Below are 25,637 nucleotides of genomic sequence, written 5' to 3'. Positions count from 1 at the left end.
TTTTAACCACTTGGTTGTGGGCAGTCCTTCTATAAGTCTGGAGTGATAACTTGCATTATCCATTACTATTACACAGTTCTTAGGAAGAAGATCTATCATTTGTTCGAACCATTCTTGAAAGACATCAGCGTTCATGTCTTCATGGTAGTCACCGGTACGAGTTGATTGATTCAAAAGTTAATAAACCACCTTCAACAAAACCGTCTGAACTGCCAATGTGTACTATTATCAGCCTGCGTCCCTTTCCTGATGGTGGGTTTAAACCAGTAGATAAGTTATTTACAAAAGCGTGCCTTTGACTTGTAACAGTTTCATTCTGCCAAAATTTATTTGGTGTATGACCCTCGTTGATCCATGTTTCATCAAGATAAAATATTTTTCTTTTTTGGTTTCTCATTTCCTTTATGGTTCTTAGAAAATGTCTTCTCCATATGACAATATCGCTTCTTTCTAATAAAATAGACTTTCTGGGATTCCTTTTCCAGCGGAAGCCTATTTCTTTTAAAAGTTTCCATAATGTACTTCGACTCATTTCTGGGTAATCCTTATCATCTCGAACTGAGACAAGAACTTTATCCAATGTTGGAAATTCTTGTCTAAAGAAGAATTCATGCACTTTCCGTCGAAGTCCTTCTTTAAAATGATATTCTATTTGAAATTTTGGTTTCCCTGGAGCATTACGTGGCATTTGAAAACTACCACATTTCTCTTATTTAATAACTCTGTAAATCGTAGATTTCCCAACACCAAGTGTACTGCTAACTAACTCAACGGTCTCATCAACACTTTCACATAAACGTTTGTCTGTAAATGATTTAAAACAATTAAATATTAATGTTTTTTCATTAACTGTTAGAGGACCAATTTTTCGGCGTTTACACGGCACTTCCAAATTTTCCATAACACTAGTATACACAATAAACTGCACCTTGCAACTGAAGTACCTACTTTTAGTGAACTGTTAAGAATTTTGAATACGCCACTTGGACCTTCCTATATACAAAATGGAAAAACCCACTATCACATTTTTTGTGGAATAAGTTTAGAAGGTAATTATCTAGTCAATTACTGTCGTAGATTCCTGGAATTAAAGAATTAAATGTTTGATTGTTGAAACCCTTACTTCGTGGAATGCACTCATTTCAGATAAAATAAAACGTTTTATTTTATCTAAAGAATTAAACTTTATTTTGCAAATAGGCAAAGAATTAAACTTTATTTTGCAAATAGATAAAATAAAACGTTTTATTTTATCTAAAGAATTAAACTTTATTTTGCAAATAGGTAGGTACTTATTAAACTTTTATTGGTTATATATAACCAATAAAATAAACATCTTACATTTCTTGCAAATTCATTAGTGCCTGTTAACCTCCATCACTCCGACACTGGCAACCTTATTTAGGGATTAGTGACCCTCACAACTATTGTATTCTATTCTGCTCCAACCTTTATACCTGGTGGTCATACTCAATTTAAAATTGTTTTCCTATATACTTCTGTAAACTTGTTGACAAATATCTGTTTTTCATTGAGTCACCCGTATCAATAGTTTAGGGATTTTCATACATAATTTATTGTTTTATTACTCTCTCATACATAAAAATACACTATAGCTATACGGCGACAAATACTTCCACTGCCAGTAAAAATTTTCGACATAAAAAACAACATAAAATAACATGGCTTCTTCTAGGCGAAAGAGGAGGCAACCAGGTGGATCATGTACTGATTTACAAAAAATCGATAAGAATAACACAAAATCTCAGATCATAGAGCGAAGCAAACGCTAATTCAGACCATATATTAGTAATTACAAAATTAAAATTGAAAATAATTAGAACGCAAGCTCAACAAAATAAGAAAAAAATCTGGAATCTGGACAAACTAAAAACAGAAGAAGTAAACAATAAATACGCAGAAGACATAGTCAAAAAACTACAAATGGTCGAAACTGAAGATATAAAAACTGCCTCGGACATTATCAAAATAAGCGTAATAGAGGCAGCAGAGGAAACGATAATGACAAATGCAAAAGAGTAAATCAAAAGAGTGGTTTGATGAAGAATACAAAGCCAAAACATAGAGAAGAAGAAGAAGATATATATGTATAAAAATCGGAACAGATGAAAAACAAATGAGCACAAAAGGAAAAAAGCGGCAAAACTATATAAAAAGAAAAAATCAGAATGGATTACAGATCAAATGGAAGCAATAGAAACACATAACAAAGAAAACTAGAAACTATGCGATTATGTTAAAAAACAATATAACAACAATAAAACAACTTGTAAGACCTAAAGTTAGTAAAGAAAACTTGGATTCCTTTAACTTTTACAAAATTAAACAATGCAGGAATATTGGAGAAGTAGAGATAAGGGGCGAAAGGGACGAAGAAAAAGGAAATTATTGAAACAGTGAAAAGGTTAAATTTAGAAAAAGTAGCAGCCCTGGATGTAATTAACAATAAATTAATAAAAAATGGAGGAGAGGAACTGACGAATTAAAAACTAATACAAAATATATTGACTCCGGAAAATATGTCAAAAGGAGTGAAGAGAAAGAGTCATATAATAACGATATATAAAAAAGAACACATACTAAATATTGACAATCATCTTGAGAAACAGAATAGATACATACACCGAAAATACAACAAGGCTTCAGAAAAGAAAAATCGACTGTACACGCCATTCACCCACTAACACAACTGATTGAAGTGCTATGAATATGAAATAAACTTACACCTCTATGTATAGATTTCCAGTAAGCCTTTGATTCTGTAAATAGACTCCAACTCTTACTCGTAATGCAAAACATAAGTATATCACCAAAACTGATTATATTAGCGAAAATCACAATGGACAACTCTGTAGCAGAACCTGTAACAAACGAGGGAAATACAGAAACTATGAATATAGTTTCTGGAGTTCCTAATATAGTTCGACAAGGTGACAGCTTCTTTTTAACATAGCACTGGACAGAGCGAATAAAAAACTGAAATCAACAAGATGATCACACAAAGCTCTACACAAATTAAAGAACACGCTGACAACATGGTAATAGCCTCAACAGACAGAAAAGCTTAAAATAGGTTCTAATATAGAATAAGCGAAACTTAGAGGACTAAAAATAAGACTAAAATATATGCCAAATTCGAAGAAAAATTATAGCGTAGATAATATAAAAATTGAACAATGTATACTCCAAAAAGTAGAGAGATTTTAGTATCTAGGTGTAACAGTAGACAGCTCAAACGACAGGAGCGCAGAGATAACTGAAAGAATAAAAGCGGACAATAGAGCATATTGGAAATACCAAAAACTATTAAAAGAAAGACATAAATACCAAAATACCAACAAAAAATACCAAAATAAAAATATATAAAACAGCAATCATACCTGTCATATCTTACGCAGCAGTGACAATGTGCCGGACTAATAGAGACGAAGAGAAGCTAGGAATAATAAGAAAGAAGATCATGAGAAGAATTTTTAGACCAAAAAAATCCAATACAAAGCGTTTAAATGATTATTTAATAACAGGATACAAGTCGAAACACATCATGTTGAAATGCGAACGAAGAGAGACTTTTAGTAGAGGAAAATAGGTACAAAATTATACAGAATAAATTTAAAACATTTTGTGTTAAAAACAAAAATAAAAAGGAGAAAATGTATATCATTGCGTTGGTTTTACATTTAACATTTTAATCCTTAATCTGGGCAGATATTTTATTTTCAGGTTTATTTCTTACAGCAGATTCAAGACCATGCTATTGCGACACAAATTCTCAAACCAGTCATCCTTCAATTTTAAAGTCATCCCAACAACGGTCTTTAAATTCGGAAGTTGATAAATACCCAGTGAAGGAAGCGAGGTCCATGCGCTCCAAGATATTTGCAAATAAACTTTCACAAACATCAGATAGTAATGTTATTAGAGATAACATTCTGACTGGAAGTAACGTGGGTACTCGTAAAATGCCTTTAGTTGATACCAGTATCAATACTTTAGAAATTGAATCTATTGGTGTTCAAGCCACGGAGCAAGATGTCATTGAAATTTCAACTATTAATTCTACGGATAGTATAACTTCTGAAGACATTATTTGTTATAGACCCATTCACAATTTTTGTGGATGCCATAATCGGTATGTATTAAATAACTTACTGTTACTGTCTTGTATATTTATTTGCGTTTGTGACTTCTTAGTTTAATACCAATTACTCTTTTATATAGCAGATATAAATATTTAAATATTTCTAATACAAAAACTAACTGATATATTTCAGTAAAAAATAATAAAAAACATTAACACGTTAATACTAAATAACAGAAAATAGAAAAATTAATTATTGTTACTACGAATCATATTTTAGTTCGAAATATCTAATATCTAATAAACATTTATTGTTAACCCTTCATTAGTGGTCTGGGGTATCTCATACCTGACATCCCATCCTACATAACATAAATTGACAGCCTACCATCGCATGTTACATAGATTCATAGAAATTCCCATGTCAAAAAACAACTTCCAGATAGAATTTTTCAAATTTAAATTCAAATTCAAATTCAAAATTTAAAAAAAAGTTTGAATTAAAATAGTTTAAAATTGAAATTTCAGATATTACTCACTACTATAAAATATATTTTCTACTAAAATTTCCTTGATTTTACTTTTTAATTAAGTTGTGGAAGGATCCTTTAAGTTATCAGGCAATTTATTATAAAATTTAAATGCCCAATACCCTGATCCAGTTTGACACCTCTTAGAGCTCCAGTAGACTCGAACAAGATTACACCAGCTGTGTCTAGTGTTATGATCGTGCACCTCTTCATGGGTCCCAAAGCTCCCCCCGCTTCTTAACAAATATAACGTTCTCATTGGTGTACATGGATGACACAATAAGAATTTCCAGACTCATATACGCCAATCTGCATTCATCCCTAAACCCAAGACATGCAAGAACTCTTATAGACTTAAGTTGCAAACCAAAGACTCTCGACATTCACGCAGATCAACCAGATCAAAATTGCATATGTCAGATGAAAGTGAAAAATGGCATAAAAATCTGTTCCTAAGACCTTGTGTGGAATACCTGATGCTAGATTTCTGAGCACATATAAGTTCTTTGATAGGTTTTTACTCAGATAGCTAATATGTTGACCCCATTGAATTTTGGGGTCCAGGTGTACCCCAAAGAACTTCACATTTGTCACATCTGAGTTTTCGGCCTGGGTGTTGCTAAGAGTAAAAACAGCCCTGTTGGTTTTTGCTTCATGAAACAGCAGAATGTTAACACATAAGCACTATTTGATGTCCAACAGTGCAGACCTGGAACCCCTAAGGGTTTTCTTAAGTCTGTCAGCTGCGAAGGAGACCGTGCTGTCATCGGCGAAGAGTGTGTATGCAACCTTTGATTTAATTCTTGTAAGGTTATTAATATATATTGGAAATAGTATGGGCCCAAGGACGGAGCCCTGAAGAACTCCAATATTAACAACACTCTCCCCTGACAACACTTCAGACACCTTCACAGATTGTACCCTGTTCTCGAGGTATGATTGGATAAACTTGACACTCTGTGGACAAAAGTTGCACTTCTGTAGTTTTTTCAGGGGTATCATCTGGTCAATGCGATCAAAAACTACTGAAAACCAAAGTTTTCAGTATTTTATTGTTAGATAAAATGAATTTTCATCAAGTAACGGTCGAATCCATTAGTGACCGGATCGTCATTACATCCTCAGCAACTTAAAAAAACTTGGTCGGATGCGATGACGTATCTATCCAATGTTTCTTTCCCATCTATGTGTGTTATACGTAAACAAAGGCCGTTGGGGTAAGTATACGATACCCTAGTATACCAAATGTGATTTTGTGGATTTTATGAAATTTATTTTTAAGGTACTGTCTGAATATTACATTTAACTACTCTGGCGAACTAAAATAACTATTATACCTGTGTAGAATATATTACGAACAAGACCACCAACGGGTGTAGGCTTTAAGTGATAAGTTTGGCGCATTATCTGTTGGTGAATTAAAGGCTGATGATAAATTCGATGGCGAAGGGGAAATTTCGTTGTTCAAAATAACAAACAGTAAAACTCAGGCACAAGATGAAAAAGTAAATAGCAAGGAAGAAGAGAATACAACTTTGGAACCAATAGCTACTGAAGAAACTTTTTTCTTTTTTGAAGAAACATAAATATTATCAGAGGTTCCAAAAAATCGTATCCAAGAAACGTAAAAAAGCCAGAAACGTAAGAAAACATAATTACCCATAGTCCTGGGGTGTGTGAAACACACACTCAATTTTAAAGTCTTGGTCTTTATTTTTCACGAATAAGATATTGGATGATATTACACAACATACAAATATAAAACTACTGCCTGTATCATACTCATATAAATATTTGTTGAAAAAAAGGATGCAACAGAGTTGAAAACAGCACTAGGCTTACTTCATTTTTCTGGGTTATATAAAAGCAACAGATAAAATCTTGGTGATTTTTAGATCACTAGATCACAACGACGTGAAATTGATAAAATGACAATTAGAGCCATTTACCGGCCAAATATGGTCTTTTGCTTTTGTTAATTTAAAAAGTTACTGTTAAGTTAATATGGAGTTCACATCGATACTCCAAACCGAGCGGACGTTAGGTGGTTCTCCGTTATCAACGTGCGACCGGTTTTAACGAATTGAACAGATAAGTAAATGTTAAGTGATTAAAAAGCAATCAATTAGTAATAGACTTAAAAACAATAAACTCATCAAATTAAATTTAAAAACAATTCAGTAATTTATTTATAATGTTTCCAACGGGGAATGGACCAGGATTCGACAACTACATAGTTAGCCAACAAATGCAAAATGTAAACAGCCAGCCATTACCAATCCAGTATCCATCAAACCAAATGAATTATTATCCACAAATGCAGATTCCAAACAACACACAGGGTCAATCACAAATCAACAATATACAGGGTTATCCACAAATCTCATCACAAACACCAGGTATGTACAATATGCAAATAAATCAACCAACCACCAATTCTTCGACGAATATGATATTTCCGCCCAATCAAGAACAATATATAAATCAACAAAACGCGCCACACAACAGCAATATAAATAACAGAAATAGCCAGCAATACTACAGAATGTCATCAACCAGCGATGACGAACCAGAAAGTGCAAATGTGTCAACAAAAAACTCATGGCAAGTAGTTAAAACTACAAAACGCAGAAAAATCAGATCAAATGTAGAAACAGACAAAGAAGATGATACCGTTACACTATCGAACAAATATAATACACTAACGGATACCCAAGAAAATGAAACCAATCAAAATGAAACAGCGCCAAGAAAACCTAAACCACCACCAATATTTGTTTACGGTGTAAGCGACTTCCCAGAAATGAGGAAAAAATTTACAGAAATAGCTGAAGCTGAACAATACGAAACCAGGACTATGGCAAATAATACAGTCAAAATAATTTGTAACGATCCAGAAATATACAGAAAATTATCAAGATATATGAGAGAGAACAACATTATTTATCACACATATCAACCAAAGGAAGAAAGGGCCTATAGAGTCGTAATTAAATACCTTCACTATTCATATGCAACAGAAGACATCAAAGAAGAACTGACAAAACTGGGTCACAAGGTAAGAAACATCATTAATGCTAAACATAGAATTACAAAAGAGCCGGTAAATATGTTCTTTGTTGACCTTGAACCATCAGACAATAACCAAGATATTTATAAAATTCAGAAATTACAACACTGCAATATACAAATTGAACCACCCATAAAAAACAAAAATATCATCCAATGTATGAGATGTCAATTATATGGCCATTCAAAAACATATTGCAATAGACCATATGTCTGTGTGAAATGTGGAGGGCAGCACAGTACAAACAGCTGTAAAAAGAACAAGAACACACCAGCTACGTGTGCTTTATGTGGAGGAGATCACCCAGCTAACTATAAAGGATGCGAATATTATCGTAATTTAAATAGAAATAAAAATATAGCTCAAACTACATATAATCATCACCAAAGTATGTCGCAAGCACGTAACAGAAACTTTATACCCAATACAGTAAGACCAAATGTAAGCTATGCTAATGCAGCGAGTAATAGACAACCTCCTGCTGCTCCTTCAGATAACCAAGATTCAAACACTATTCTTATGAAGTTTTTAGAAGAATTCAAAGCCATGTTTAATCAAATCTTGCAACAAAACAGCATGGTAATAAACATGCTAAGTAAACTCGTATGCAAATAAAATTCTTTTTACGAATAGCTAAATGGAACGCCAATGGCCTGCTGAATCATAAGGACGAGGTGATAATATTTCTACAACAAAATTTTATAGATATATTATTAATAAGTGAGACACATTTTACAGACAAATCGTATTTTAAAATACCTCATTATCTAACGTACCATACTAACCACCCAGACAAGACAGCCCATGGAGGTACAGCAATCTTGATCAAACAATCAATTAAACATTTCATGATGGAAAGTTATATCACAGACTGTATCCAAGCTACAGTAATTAAAGTGTGCTCATTACCTTACGAAATAACAATAGCAGCAGTATATTGCCCTCCAAAGCACAATATTAAAAAAAAAACGATTTCGGATCCTTCTTCAATACTCTAGGTCCAAAATTTATCGCAGCTGGTGACTTTAATAGTAAACACACTCACTGGGGATCAAGATTAATAACAACAAAGGGGAGAGAGCTCTATAGCTTAATGCAAGAAAATAAATACTCATATTTATCAACAGGAACACCATCGTACTGGCCAACGGACCCCAAAAAAAGACCAGACCTCTTAGATTTTTTCATCATAAAAGGAATATCTAACACCTTTATGAACATAGTTCCAAGTTATGATCTATCTTCAGATCATTCACCAATTATTGCAACAATTAGCACATGCGTTATTAACAAACAACCTACTCCAAAACTGCATGGACCTAGAACAGATTGGAACCTTTACCGAAATATACTGGATGAAAACATTAAACTAAATGTAAGACTAAAAAGCCCTTCAGAAATAGAAGCAGCTACAAACAACCTTATAACTTTATTGCAAAACGCTGCAAAAGAAGCGACACCGAACGATGCAGATAAAAATAAAATCGAGAAAAGAATAAATATTCCATTAGAAATTAAAAAGCTCATTGCTGAAAAAAGAAGAGCAAGAGCCAAATGGCAACAAAGTCGGAACCCAGCGGATAAAACGTTTTACAATCGCTTAACCAATAAATTAAAAACACAACTCAAAATTGCAAGAGAAAAGTCAGTCAAAAAATATGTAACACAACTTAATAGATACGACCATTCAATATGGAAACCAATCAAATCATCCTTAAAACCTCAAGCAATATCCCCACCAGTAAGAAAAACCACAGACACACAGAACCAATGGGCAAGAAGCGATAAAGAAAAATCAGAATTATTTGCTGAACATTTAGCAACAGTATTCCAACCACACAACAATGAAGAAGATCAAGAAATTATTAATTATTTAAACTCAGAACAACCATCAGTAAATCCAATAAAATTAACAACACCCAAAGAACTTAAAGAAGAAATCTTAAGACTAAATATCAAAAAGTCACCAGGAATTGACCACCAAAAATGCTAAAAGAATTACCAAAAAAGGGTATAGTAATCCTTATATATATATTTAACGCAATATTAAGATGTAATTATTGGCCTTACAATCTAAAAATTGCAGAAATACTATTATTCCCAAAACCAGGAAAAGATCCAAGTGAAGTCTCATCCTATTGACCTATCAGTCTGTTATCAACAATCTCCAAATTACTAGAAAAACTTTTAATAAAAAGAATAGATCCAGAATTTACAGGCGCAGATTGGATACCAAATTATCAGTTTGGATTTCGACGAGAACACTCAACTATCCAGCAATGCCACCGAATAACCCATAAAATCAATTCCGCATTAGAAGAAAAGGAATATTGCCCAATGGTATCACTAGATGTACGTCAAGCTTTTGATAAGGTTTAGCATAAAGGACTTCTTTATAAAATTAAACAAATATTACCACCATTCTTTCGAATACTTACATCATACTTGGAAAACCGACAGTTTAGAACAAAAGTAAATGGAGAAATATCCAAAACGCATCCCATTAAGGCGGGAATTCCACAGGGAAGCGTCCTGGGACCTTTATTATATATATTATATACGTCTGATCTACCAACATCACATAACGTAACAATTGGCACATTTGCAGATGACACAGTAGCACTTACAAGTCACAAACACATTAACATAGCTACACAACAACTCCAAGACTATTTGTATGAGCTTGAAAACTGGCTAAAACAATGGAAAATAAAAATAAATGAAAACAAGTCAACCCACGTAACTTTTACTTTACGACGAGAAACACCACCACCAATATATATCAACAATGAGGAAATACCCAGGACTAAAACAACCAAATACCTAGGGCTACACCTGGACCAAACCCTGTGTTGGAAAGAACACATCACCAAAAAAAGAAAACAAATACAACTAAGACAAAAAGAAATCAATTGGTTAATTGGAAAAAACTCCAAGCTGTCAATAAATAATAAAATTCTAATTTATAAAACAGTTATCAAACCAATATGGACATATGGCATAGAGCTATGCCAATCAAAAATCTTAAGAGCAATTGTTGATGCACCCTGGTACGTAACCAACCAAAGAATCTATAAGGATCTCAATATCTCAACAGTGAAAGAAGTATACCAGCAAAAGAAATTACAATACATTGAAAAAGTGAACACACACTCCAATCCATTAATTTCCGCAATACCTCAACATCGAGTTATCAGAAGACTAAAGCGACGTTGGCCAACAGACCAGTAACATGGACCCGTGATTCTCTCACTGGAGGGGACCACATCACGCCAGAACCAAGGGACAGGACCTAAACTCATCACATTAACTTATAGAATACATTGTTTTATTCTGATTGTTAATTTATTAGTTATAATAAAAGAAAAAAAAAAGTTAATATGGAACTTTACGTGGGTTTGCCACCAATAAGCAATTCCTCTTATTGTGTGGTAAGGCGTCCCGTTCATCTTTTTAAAAATACCAAGAGGAACATCACATTTTTGATAACTAAATATGGAAATCCAGAAATTCAGTAACGCATTTACAATACAATAATATAATAATATTATATTTAGTAATAAATAAAAGTGCCACTGCTATTAAAGCTGATGCCAAATGTGAACATATCTTCAAGCTATTTTGTGGAGAACAAAGTGAAGACCACGTGAGACTTTTACTTCATACTGAAGTAAGATACTGTTTGATTGTTTGTACGGAACTGTTTGATACTCAAAGTGATTTTTTAAGCGACAACCCTGAAATGAAGTATCTATCAACAATTGATAATTAAGAGTTTGTGAGTTATTTAGCCGATATCTTTGAAAAACTAAATAATATTAAATAAGGAACTTTAAGGATCAAATAAACATGTTGTCGATTCAAAAGCGTTGATATTTGGTTTTATTAACCATATTATCTCAAAAACATATTAAAAACAAAAACTTTAAACAGTTTTATTGGCTTTTATTACAAAACTGTAAAGTAACTCATAACCTCATTTCTATGAGCTGATTTGAAAAAAGAATTTTCTGATTTAAAACAAATTAATTTTCCAACAAGTATTCTGCAGACAATTTTAGGATACTTGGCTGATATATTAAATATACAGTATCAAGAAGAACTCGCATAATTGCAGAGTGATGAGTCAGTTAAAACTTGATTTATTATAAAAGAAGCGATGTCCAGGTTTTGTGGGGGAATAGAATAAATACCCAAATTTAATCAAATGCGCAAAAAAACTATTGCTACTGTTCCCATATTTGGCGAAATGTGGATTTAGTGCTGTAAATAATTTATTGCCAAAAAAGCAATCGGCTGGATGTAACATAAAGTCTAGACTTAGGACTTTTTTATGGGAAGAAGCTGGTAAATCTTCTAAAGAACGTAACAGGCCGTGTCCCGTTAAGGATGGTCTGGCGTGTGTTGGATTTAGGGTGAAAGGCTCCATCCGCACGCAGTTCTCCCAGAGTAGTCGTGCTCACAAATGCAACTAAAGCTCCCTGCCTATTAACTAAATTCCATCCCCTCAACCGAACTACTCATGCGGTAGGTCCTCTTCAGACCGGTGCATCACATAAATAGTCCGTCTTCTCTTTCTCTCTCTCTCTCTCTCTCTCTCTCGCATTTTGCGCATTTTTCATCCACTACCTTTCTAGGTAGACCCTGAAAGAGCTGTATCCTCTTAGGAACTAGGTAAAAAAGTAATTAGTGTCCCTGTCGCCGCATTTTATCCAGTCTGCAATATTTGGAACTAATACGCTTGTCCAGGCCGCCCTATGCTTATTTGTCCATTCTTCCTGCCACTTCGTTATGCTGCTACTCCTAGTTAATATTTTTTCCTGCTCATCCTTCCCGTAGGTTTTCGCCCTTTCGTTCAGCATTAAGTGGACGGGCAACAACCCTGTGATCACTTGTATCAGCCACCATGGCTGATGTTGTTCTGTATTAATGTGCTACCCTTAGCAGTGCTTTTCTTTAAGCTTTTTCTAGCATTCTTCTACATTTCTTGATGTTAAGCATTTGTTGCCATACTGATGCCGCATAGAGTATAGTAGAGATGACAACTTTCATTAAAATTCTCGTTTTGGCAGTCCCTGGTCCTTTCACATTGGACATAATCCTTATCATGGGACTACCTTGCCAGGACTACCCCCAAGTAATTCACTCTTGTGGCAGGTAAGATCCTTTCTCCCTCCAGTGCAAAAACTACATGGCGTCGGAGGCTTGAGAATCATAGTTTTAGTCTTCTTGACCGCTAGTATGAGATCCTTGCTTTCCATCCATGTCTTCACTTTACTGAGTGCTCGGTCCGCTCTATGCATGATTGACCAGTTTTCGTTGTGCTCCAGCAGCACCACCAGGTCGTCCTCATACGCTATTGCCTGTACACCAATGTTCAGGTCAGCCTCCAAAATCTCGTTGTTAAAAACATTTCAAAGCAACGGCCCCAGAATGGAGCTCTGCTGCATTCCCGCTGTGATCCTCATAGAGTTACTCCTTGCAATATTGATGCATCTATCCGTGAAGTACTTCTTGACCAAGCTTTGCAGATAGGGATTTCCAAGTCGCCCAGTAGTCTGACAATAACTTTCCAGCTAGCACTATTAAAAGCATTTCTTATATCGAGAAAGAAAGCCACCATCCACCTACTCCTACATATGGATATCTCTTTCTTGATCCTGCTTATGGCGTCGGATATGCCACCTTTCTTCATTATTTCCGTCTCCAGCCTTATCTTCAGAAGAATCTGAATGACCTTGACTAAGGTATTTAACAGGTCTATAGGTATAAAAATTCTTGACAACTATTTGGTAGGCGTCTCCCCCAGCTATCCCTTTTAAAATTTTCGCAAAATTACTTCCATCTTATTTTTTTGACATTTATTTCTCATGCCTTCCTCTGTCTCTCGTAAGTTTTTTTCTTAGCTCGATGTAGCCTTTTCTTATTTATTCAATCCTTTCCATTCACCAGTAGGGACGACTATTCGCTCTCCTTTCACGCGGACTGCACCTTTCTGCCATATATTTTATTGTCTAGTATCCCTCTTTGCAGTTTCGGTCGTGACTCTCCATCACTTGGTTTTCCTCTTTGCATCTTCTCTTGTCAAGATATCTCGACCTGTCTCCCTCCTTTTGTTTTGTTACTTTTACTTTCATTTTAAACAAAATGTACTTGTGATGAGTGAATATTTTTCCATCCAGGACGTCCCACTCTCCCACCTTTCTACTTATCGCTATCATTGCCATTGTGGCGTCGATATGTGTCTGATTTTCTCCCCTGACGAAGGTTACCTTGCCGTTGTTGAGTACTATCAAATTTAGGGCCTGGATGATCTCATTTTACATTTCTCCCCTCTGATCATTTCTTGACGCTTCCCCTGAAATATATTTTGCATTCAGATCCCCAGCAACGATTAGTTTTTGTTTCTGCTATTTCCTCTACCAGACTTTTATATTCTCGTAATGTAATATTAGTTCCAAGATCCAAGATTAGGAATGCCATCTATTAACCATTTAAATTCATCCCTAGTAAAGTTGAATTTAAAGGTCTAATCTTCCTCCTACCGGAATACTAGCGCCCCTTCCCCTAGGGTATTTTTCAGCTACGAGCTTTCTGAACTCAGGACAATTTTCCGAGTCTCTCTGATAGTCCTCGTTGCAGATTCCGCAATCTAACGTATTGTTGCTCTCCTTAACGCTGTGCAATTCCTTCCAGCAGGTCAGATATTTGTCTCTTACAGACCTTTCTTTGGACCATTTGTCCCTGGTATGTCCGAAGTGTAGACACGAGTAGCAGCGTATTGGTCGATATCTGTGTGTCATTACCTTATAGTGCATCAGTACATTTGCTGAATTTTAGTTTTTCAAAATGTTTTTACTGTGTTTTGTTCATTATTTCAGTTTCTTAAGTGAATAATTTAATTTTTTAATATTAAAAATTATATATGTTAAGAATTTTAAAAACACTAAAGTGAAGCATGACCCAAAAAGGTTGGGAAACACTGGTCTATACCATAAAAATTTACTATAGCATATATTTTTTATAATCAAAATTAAATAAATGAATAATATATATATATATATATATATATATATATATATATATATATATATATATATATATATATATATATATATATATATATATATATATAATACTTTAGTCATATAAAATATTTAAATTAATTTTAGAAAGCAAATTCGAAAAGCAGAACAACATTTAGATTGTGAACATACTTTGTCGCCTGAATATACGTTACCTGAACAACATGTTCCAATTCAAAATGTAGTAAGATCAAACATGTTAAAAAATCCTCCCATTAACACCATTTGTCACAAAAGGTACCATTTAGACAGAAATATTGATAGAAAACGATATGTCTTATCATCACAAGAGGATTATGATTTTGCGAATGAAATGTCACTTTCCAGAAATCAGGCAATATCAAAAGGGATTTTTAAAGAAACTTCTAAAAATGTTATTTATTGTGAAAGTCCAATACAAAATAATGGTTTAAAAAACAATATGTCTAACAGTTTTAAACAACCTAATTTTTACAACAAGAATAGTTTTTTGCCGCAAAACGATAGAACTAGAAATACTGCGAAGAAACATCCATATCATAATCCCATTATTTCCAATGCAGAAAATTCAAGGGGTGATTATTGTACGGGTACTTGTAGGTTAGTATTTAATAAAATTTTACAGTTTTTAATAATACAGTTAAAAATTTGTGATTTATATATTCTTTTTACACATTTATTTACATTTTATTTTTATATACATGTCCAGGCTACTATTATAAAATGTAAATTATACGTTCTAAAAACGTTAAAATAAATATAGTCCACTCGTCAGCGATTTGATCTCTAAAACCTAGGCCAATAAGCTGAATTTTGATGAAAATGTCATTTTGGGACCCCAAAAGAGATGCAAAAAAGTTTACCTACCTCCTACCCTCCGGCTTCCCCTAAAACCACTCCTTCTAGAAAAAAAAAACGGAAAAAATCGATTTATTATGAATTTATATGCCGTAGAAAAAATATTATTCGATTAACAATCTGTAAGTCGTAGAAAAAATATTTCAAATAAAAATAAAGCTGAAATAATTTTGTGAAAAAATGTATATTAGCTCTTTTTGCATAAACTTGCGTTTTTGAACGTCAGTTGCGCGCGGGAAATCAATTTTAAATAAAATTTGTATCAATTCGACGGTAAAAATTCGATATCTTTTGATCAGAGTGTCGTATCGACAAAAATCAAAATGTATTTTAAAGGTAAAGAGTGCAGCTTTCGTATACTATTTTTGTATTTTGCCGCAAATAAAGCCAGTTCCTATAAATTTGTTCAATAAATAAACGTTGCTCGATTTTTACCATTTTTTACGATTCTCGTGAGATCAATAAAATTGATCAGTTTCATTGACTGGTCGTAGCGAAATTTCCATTTTAGAGACCAATCTTTAATTTCAATTTTGAGTTGTGGCAACAAATATGAAGCATTTGAAATATGAATAAAAAACTTTTACATTACGAACGATCGCACGTCACGAAAAATGCCTAAAAGAAGACGGTTTTGGCTGTAATTTGTGTCAGAAATTTGGTACATTTAAAGTACATTGTAGGGGAAATCCCGGGGCAAACGGAGTAAACTTTTTTGCATCTTTTTTGGCGTCCTAAAATTGACATTCTCAGCAAAATTCAGCTTATTGGTATGATTTTTATTATGAAAACTGATTCGATTGATAAGGCAGTTTTTCTCATTTTTTTTTGGTAGTAAAACATTATATTATTTATTATTCTTTTATGGATTGCTAATTTTATTTTTGCTTAAATTTGTTTAGTTGTTGCGTAAGGAGAGCGGATATACCATTAGTTCCTATTCCACCACCTCTTGAATATGATGTATCTTGTTCAGAAGATGACTTAGATCTAGTAGTAGAAGAACAAAGCGATCAATTTTTTGACTCGGATGATTCAGAACGCGCACTATCAAGGTACAGTATTAGTAAAACAGTAGTTCGCTTGTTTGTGTGGATGAAATTTAATCTATTTGACCGTTCTAGTAACATAATATGCCTGAGTATGCTAGCAGCGACCTCCATAGGAAACGATAAGAAATCGGCAGACTTTTCTTTGTTAGCGAATTCCAGGCTTACAGGAAGCTATTGGAGCTCTATAGAGCTCGAATTGAAATAATTTATTTCAATGTCTTTTCTCTACATAAAGAGAACAAAAGATAGTATTTTTTCAGGATAAACTTGCAGATATATTACCGAAATAAAAGGTTATTCCTAACATCGTCTAATAGCTTCCAGTAAGATTGGATTTGTGGTTCACCTAATTCGCCATCGAAGAAAAGTCTCCTGACTTCTTGTTGTTTTGAATAAAAGTATCCTTTATATAACAGTTAAATACCTATGGCTGAAAATAGGCTAGAGCTAGCAAACTAAAGTGGTAGGAATATAGTAAAACGAAAACTGAAGAACTAAACCTTAATATATAAAAATATAAAAAGCTATATTGGTTATTCTGAAGATGCTCATAACATCAACAATCAAAAATAAAATATTAATATACAAACAAACAGTGAAGCCGGTATGATTCTATGGTCTGAAAATATGGAGTTGTAGTAGTGAGAGTAACTTTGCTTGCCTTTGAAGACTCCATAACCGAATACTTAAAAATTGTGCTATTATACTAATATTAGGTACAATGTCACACAGTGTTTTATGTCTGTGAATCATGAGTGCGTTTACGACCTGGAGTCTTATTCTATTCAATCGAATTTTTTCGTATACGAGTCAACTCGAATGAAAAATTTCGTATACGAATCTAAATGTGTATTTTTGAACGTCCTTCGAATATGTTATACGTATACGAGAAGAATTTCCACACTGCAAATTCGAAAAACCAAAACTTAAATAAAACAAAAAGAATAATAATTGTCAGTTTTACTTAACCTATTTTATGGTGATTTTGTCATCTAAAACAATTCGCTTTTTGTAAATTAGCTGAAAGCAGTAAAAAAAGGCATACATTATTGTTGTTTAGTGTTGGCCGAACAAAAAAAGGGCCATTCAAGTCTATCCATTCAATTGTGAGGCTTTTTTAATCTATGCAATTTTTGAAATTGTATACCTGAATAGATCTAGTACATCTAGAGGATTAAGAAAGGGATGCTAAAATCTTCTCTCCGTTTCGCCTCTGCAACGGCATTAACTATATTTTTTTCTGATAAAAAATTATTTAAACCAGCCATTGATAACAAAGTTCAATGTAAAATATATTGTATTGTATTGTATTGTATTAATGTAAACTGTATTGTATTGTTTAATGTAAAACTACGATTAAAGACTATCAGCTGAAATCTTATCTGACGTACACGGGCCCAGTGATAACTGAAATGAGAACAATTGCTTTGATCGTATACTAGTATCGACATTCGAATGGTTCAGACCCATTCGAGTCGCCGTATACGAAAAAATTCGTACACGCAGTATTAGAAAATACAAAAAACTGGATTTCGAGCAAACTTTTTCTAATTTTTATGCGAAATATGCTCGAATGAATTCAAAAAATACGACCCCGGGTCTTCTCTGACCTTCATTTTGCCCATTAAAATTGTTTTTAAGAGATTGTATTTGTTGTCTCTTAACATATGGCCTAAATAAGACCTTTAGATGTTTAACGATATTTAGAAGCTCTCTTTGATTAATAGCTCTTTTAAGGCATCCTTCTGAGAAAACATATTTCAATCCCTTCAATACGGCTTAGCGATCTTACTTTAAGTGACCAGGTCTTGCTACAGTATTATATTGTTGATAATATGCAGCCTTTCTGGATGGGAATATGGAGACCCCAAGAAGTTTTGCTGTGGCAAAGATAGATATCGAATCTAGTAAAAGTATTTCTAGCTATTGCTGGTATCTTCATTTCTTTGTGGCAGTCCAGTTACTATTTAAGGTAGTTCAAAGATATTTAAATTTTTAAACTCTCTATATGTTGGTCGTTTATTTTCAACTGTGCGTGCATATAGGATTATCATTAATTTCATTTTTTGTGATGTTATTGTTGGGTCCAAACATATCTCCTATTTTATTAATATTATTTACTACCTCTTTTCTCTATTATCTGCTTTGATAGCTGTATCATAACCATTTATTCCATTCCATTTATTTTGATATCTTTTTTATTCGGCTGTACAAGTTGAAAAATTCTTTTTTACATACATGTTAAACAAAAGACGGGAAGGATGCAGTCCTGTCTCATGCTCTTACTTATTTCTACTTATTCTGCATTTAGACAGTACAGCTGTTAGATCATCTTTATATATGTTCCATCGAGACCAATCCCCGTTAATGATTGTATTAAATCATTATGTCCTGCATTGTCAAAAGCCTTTTGATAATCCATAAAGTAAATAAAGACATCCCTTTTCGCTACATAGAACCAATTGTGCATATAATGTTGTCAATTTTTACCCACATGCTCAACTCGACTCTTGTTAACTCGTGGAGGTTATAAATATTAGCTGGAAATAAGGAAATGGATCTTTTGGCTTTTTAACGAGATGTAGTACGTCATTATTTAAGAACTTTCGGGAAATCTACTTATTTTAGAAACCAACTGGCAGAATCTGTACCAATTAGTATAAAAATTGATGAAAGCAGTCATTTTCCAAAGCAAATAATCAAACAACTGCGATGTCGCTTATGCCATTAAGGGATACGTTGGACTTGTAAAAAGTATTAAGCTACTCTGTGTTTGGAACGTCATTGTTTCCTACAATTTCATACTCGTTAGATTATAATACAGGATATATCAATGTCAAATAACAATGAATATTTTGTATTTAACCCAGGTTCAACAAGGATATTTAAAAAAATGTATTATCGATAAAAAACGTGGAATCAAATGGGTTTTTTTCCCTGGACCAGTCTGTTTAAAAAGATCTTCGTTATCACTGCAGCTATACAGGTCCTCTTGATTGATCATACAGTTTTTGTCTTTTACGGTCCAGCGCCTCGCAGTCGCATAATACATGTTTTCAGTTTCCAGTTCCGTATCACAGAGTCTGCAATTAAGGTCTCCGTTATAAATGCCTATTTTATTCAGGAATTCTCTTACTGGTGCATGCATGATCAACATTACTGTTACTGATCTCAGTTTGTTCCTGCCCATGTGAAGCAGTTCATCTGTTCTTTTTCTACATGGTCCACCAATGAAGATTTTTCCACGTGTTTGTTTTGGGATTCTCTCCGAATATCTCTGATGACTCTCTTTGATCCAGTCCTCTTCAGCCGTACGAATTTGCAGCCTTTGGTATTCTTAGCCGGTTCGTTTAATTCCTTGCATCCACTTTTTGCAAGTTGATCTGCTTCGATGTCCTGGTACCCAGACAAGATCAATCTTGTTCCGGTCTCCCGGGTCATTCAGTTCTTTGATGCAGTCCCACGCCAGCCATGCCGTCACTTCCCGACACGCCAGTGCCTTCAGTGCCGCTTGACTGTCAGAAAATATATGGATCTGCTCTTTTTCAAGAAATCTGTCATTATTCCTCTTGTACATTGCAGTATTGCATAAATATCCGCTTGAAAAATAGTGCAGTTTCACCTTAAAGCAAAGATTTCGCTACTTTTTGCATTATTGGAGTATATTCCTGCTCTCACACCCTCTGTAGTTTTGGATCCATCTGTATGACAGATCTTACCCTGTTGGTTATAGTACTCTTTATTTCTCCATACATTCCTGTCTGGAATAGACACCCTATATGAATTTTTAAAATTGTAATTTTTTGTCATGCGGTCTGGTTTCTAATTAAAAATGTCCTTCGTCACAGTCCTTGTGATACTCATATGCCCTGTCCCTTTATTGCAAAGTTTTAGTGATTGTTCTATTCTATAGGCCCTTAATCTTGTTTTCTTCTTGTATTATCAAATGCAAGGGAGGCAGGCCTAGTAGAGTATCCATAGCTACTGTTGGAGTAGTACACATGCCACCAGATATTTCCATACACGCAAGTCTTTGCACCTCGCTGAGTTTGGCTTTTGCAGCTATTGAAGTGTCTTAGTCCACCACATCGTCGCTACATAGGTAATTGAGGGTTTGATCACCATGGTGTACATCTAGTGCATCATGTCCTGTTTTAATTCCCATCCCATCAAATTGGTTAAACACAAATTGTTGTTTAATCGTAGAATTACTTTCTTTCAATAAAAAAAAGTTAATGTCATCAATCGTGTATTTATTTTCTTGTCTTTTTTGTTTGTTTTGCTGATTACCACAATGTCAATGCAATATTCGTGGAGTTCTTCAAATATTTTTTTATAACTAATTTTTTGTTATAAATTTTCTTTGCTTGTAACGTATTCCACGTAATACATCCAGAATCTAAAGCTAGTTTAGATTGGTAGTAATATTTTTTATATAGAACATGTCTTATCCCACTTGTCTTCCTCCTTCACCTGGGATTCAAATCGTCTCTAATAGTTACTAAACTACTCAATCCACGCACAACTCACCAAAAGTGGAGTACCAAAGTACATTTTATCAGACAAATAATCATTATGTAAACTTGCTTTTAAAACTTAAATTGGTCATTCGTTATTACATTCATTTATTTATTATTTTAGATACAATGATCTTCCTTATCAAAATAGTGATCAATACATAAAATTAGTACAAGAGCTGGAAGAAAGATTACAAAGTCGAAACAAATCAAGGGTACAAAGAACTTTACAGGAATTTGAACGTAGAAGCAGGCTAAATAAACCTTTAGAAAAACCAGTGATAAACTATGAAGAAACTAGTGAAAGCGAAGAACCTTTAATTAAAGCTATATCAGAGTTAGCAAAAAAACGGTAGGAATAACTATTTTAAAACAATTTAGGATTAAAATTATTTAAATGATTGATTTGATTGGTTTCTTTTTTTTTATTTTGAATTAAATAATATTGACCTATTAATTAAAGTTCAACAAAATTTTTCTTTATGTTGTATGTAATGACCGTTTTAGTACAGCACGTAAGACAGACTGGGTGGGGAATCACTATGATTTATGAAAGATTAGGATGTTAGGAAGAGTTATCTGATCTTAATATTGTCAAACTTTACATCAAATTTGAAATGAGATGCAATGCGCTTGTTTTGGGGATCTACATTTTTTGGTTTTGGTAAAATTGATCTGACCTTGCTTCTGCAGAAATGTAAAAGTAAAGCAGTCTTGAAGCTTACCACTTTTTTTTAATGACACTTGTAGCAACATAAAATATATTGTTTTCAAATTTCACTAATACAAAACTATTAATGGAAATTTATGTACTGGCATCAATGCTATAGCCATAATCGTCTTCCAACTGTAAATTTTTACATTCATCGCCAGAAGAATCATCATAATAATTGAATATTGTTTATTTTTATTTCTGTTTTCGTGCTATCCTGCTTATCTTAGTTAAATTTACCTTAATTCGTTTATTATTTTGAGGAGTCATTTTTCGTTGCTGCTTGTAGTTTTAACTGATCCAAGTCAGGTGTGTTAGTTAAAATCGCACTCTTTTTTAGTTTCCCTTGTTTTTACACTTTTTCTCTTTTCTACTTTTGGAAGTCCTTTAAACTCGTGACTGGAGATGAACGAACTTGAATTCGTTGAATTCGCAGATGATACTATTGAGTTTTGAGACATTATCGATTTTTCAGGTGTCCTTGGTAGGGATACTACTTGATTTTCAGGTGTCTTCGATGAGGATGGTATAACTTAATTGAATACCACAATAGACATTTCTGTCGAATCTGTTTGTGGATTTGACTTTTCTGTTTCATTTGGTCTATTAGTCACAGAACTTGCAATGAAGTCAGCTTCAGAAAAAATATTTTTATTAAGGGGAAAAATTCCCGCTTTATTAAAACTTGACAGAATATTAGTAAGTGTTAATGCTTTCACATGTGCTGCTACTACACATTGCGCTATCTGGTATATTGAATGGCTCAGTAGCCATGAGTCTACAGCGGCGTTGTAATGCGCTTTAAAGGGAGCGAAAATTGAAACATCAAGAGGTTGCAGTTTGTTACTACAATAAGAAGGCAAAGTCAATATGATTACACCATTATCTTTTGCCAATTGAACAACGTGATATGTTACGTGACTCTCGTGATTGTCGTAGATCAGTATGAAAAGGTTTTTAATTAAACTGTTGCTAAACTTGATGAAGTGGTTCATAACGTCGACAAACAGCTTGCTATTCATCCATCGACTTGGATTTCCCAAACCCAGTGTGCCAGATGGAGCTCCTTGTGCCAAATGCTCCTTACAATAGTTTCTTGGAAAAACCATAACATGGGGCAGAAACCATGTGGTAATAAGAATACCCCTTTCACCGCTAGTTCAACTATTCAGCTGTTTTACGACTTTCTCCGTAACGACTTTCTTAGGTTTCTGCACTAGTCGCATCAAAGTTATAAATCCTGATATTTAATTTTATAAACATTACACTAAACAATTGCATTTTATGTTTACACTCTTAACAGAGAAGTTTAACATGGATTGAAAAATTGGCACCTTACATTGGCAGATGACATCTGACAGGTATAACAGCAAGAGTGGTTCAGAGTCGTATCTTAAATATCTGCCATGGTGCATTTAAAAACAACTCTTATTCTTCTTTTTATATAGACATAATTTTGTCTGTTTTTTAATGTGGCTCCAGTAAGTTGTAATTCCATAGTTTTCGTTGTCTTCCTATTTATCGTCTTCCTATTGGCGAATGGTCTCTGGCCGTCTTTACTACTCTATTTACTACTATTCGGCTTATATGATCGTTTCATTCTACTCTTCTATTTCTTACCCAGTCCTTGATGTTCTCCTCCTTGCATCTACCTCGTATATCGGTGGTACTTCTACTATATATATATATATATATATATATATATATATATATATATATATATATATATATATATTGTTATGATGTGTTTTTTTGTTTGAATGATGAGCAATGAGTATTTTTAATAATATAATATATAGGGTTTTTATCGCGGTTCTCAAAGAATTAGCTTATAAGTACTTTTTTAAATTATCTTTATTATAACTATTATGAAACACACATATATATCTAACCTAGCCAATGTAAATTTAAAATAAACTATCTTTAAACTGATGTTCTTATAAAACTAATTAAATTCTATAGACAATGTTAAATTTAAACAAACTATCTTCAAAATTGAAATTGTTATAACACTAACTAAATTATATTAACAAAATTTTGTACCTTTCTTTCACTGAATGCCTAAATGAACTGTTTTCCACTATATATATTCTAATCACCACTGAAAGTCTTCGTACTTCGGTTATCCTTGTTTTTGTGAAATTTCTTTTTCCAATTATCAGCTTCTACCAATTTAAGATATATTTTTCTTCACCAGCATTTATACACCACCAAACAAACCAGCAAACAGCATTTATATTTATTCTTCTTTTCAATATACCAATATCCAATTATTATAAGTTGATTTATACTAATTTCCAACCATAATATAATTTAATTTCTTCCAATATACTTTTATAATCTTCAATAATTATTTGTGTATAATTATAAATGTGCATTAAATATATGCATAATTTTTAATCTTCATTTAACTCACTATATTAAACAATTGGACTATCTCCAACTAACTTTCATATTTCTTACTAAACTTTTCTGACTGACTTCTTGAAATTCTGAACAATTTACTTCACTACTAACTTTCATAATAAAACTGGCCTGACTTCTGACTAAAAACTTCCATCTTGAATCCAAATCACGGGTATTTATATCTTTTTGATGTTCCAGAACCATCTGATAAGAAATCATGTTCTATTTAGTTCTATTTAATACTTGTCTGAATTTTCTGGAACAAACCATTTCGCAAACATGGCCATCTCCGGAGATCCAGAGAATTCCATTCTTTTCTATTAATAATTTTGTTTACATTTAGGCTTTTCAGATCAGAATATATAATTAAATTAGTAACTTAACATTCTAATTTAATAAAATACACATTTCAAACAATATATTATTATAACCCCACTTATATTCCCAATTATGATTAATTTCTATCTGTCAATCACTCGAGAGTATTTTTGGTTGCCTATGCACATGGCTCACTTAAATCTATCTACCACATTATAATTACTAAAATACAACTTTTTACAATTATTATATGCTAATTTCTTAAAATGCCCTCACATAAATATATTTTTATAAAATTCTCTAGTATATAACTTATTTAAAATAATCAAATACTTTTTTATATCTAATATTATGTAGTATATAACTTATAAATTATTTTCTATAAACCCCAATCGTCACAATACCCCAAAAATAATATTTAAAATAAATAATTTACTTATTATTTTTTTAAATATTAATTTTCTCATACCTTATTAAATTTAATAAATTAATAATTCATTTTTTTTTTTTATTTAAAATGTGTTAAATACATCCCTGTTCGCTGTCTATGTCAAAGCAGAGAACAACGGATCACAGTTCGGCTATTCTATGGTCAAACTGTCATGTCAAATGGAGAGAATAAAATATAACCTTAATTAAAAATATAATGGATATTGTGTTCTGTTTATTTATAGACAAAATATAGGAATTATTTCCATTCAAAATAACTTTCATCAATATAAATTGGTAAGTTTTTCCACTTTATTATATTAGAAAGACATTTTTATAGAATCAATTTTGTATCTAACCCCAAATTAAGATTTTTAGGGTACAAATTAATTTCCATATATACAAAATTCAACAAGTATGATGTCAAATTGATTCAAAATAATGAAATCTACCATCTACCATTTAACAAATCAAGTCTATTGAATAAAATGGATATATCAGTAAGTTATTAGTGTTATTATATTTGTGTTAAAGGTATAGAAATCATTATTCAATCTCTTCATGATACTTAAAGATGTC

At 32.9% G+C, this 25,637-nt stretch overlaps 1 protein-coding gene across 3 annotated transcripts in view; it reads left to right on the top strand.

Annotated features, from left to right (window-relative positions):
• LOC140434809 (uncharacterized) overlaps positions 1–25,637 on the top strand; it is a 55,821-nt gene that overhangs the window by 21,880 nt on the left and 8,304 nt on the right. Inside the window, exons 5-8 of one of the 3 annotated variants that reach the window (XM_072523341.1) lie at positions 3,763–4,153; positions 14,875–15,366; positions 16,527–16,679; positions 21,318–21,545. In XM_072523341.1, the coding sequence (XP_072379442.1) occupies positions 3,763–4,153; positions 14,875–15,366; positions 16,527–16,679; positions 21,318–21,545 (1,264 nt within the window). Of the gene's footprint in view, positions 1–3,744; positions 4,154–14,874; positions 15,367–16,526; positions 16,680–21,317; positions 21,546–25,637 lie in introns of all 3 variants that reach the window. The other 2 variants (XM_072523340.1, XM_072523339.1) reach the window with 2 other exon arrangements.

Source organism: Diabrotica undecimpunctata, chromosome 2 (genome assembly GCF_040954645.1).
Source record: "Diabrotica undecimpunctata isolate CICGRU chromosome 2, icDiaUnde3, whole genome shotgun sequence".
Taxonomy (NCBI): domain Eukaryota; kingdom Metazoa; phylum Arthropoda; class Insecta; order Coleoptera; family Chrysomelidae; genus Diabrotica; species Diabrotica undecimpunctata.
Note: the sequence above shows the minus strand (reverse complement) of the source record. Positions and strands in the feature narration are given on the sequence as shown.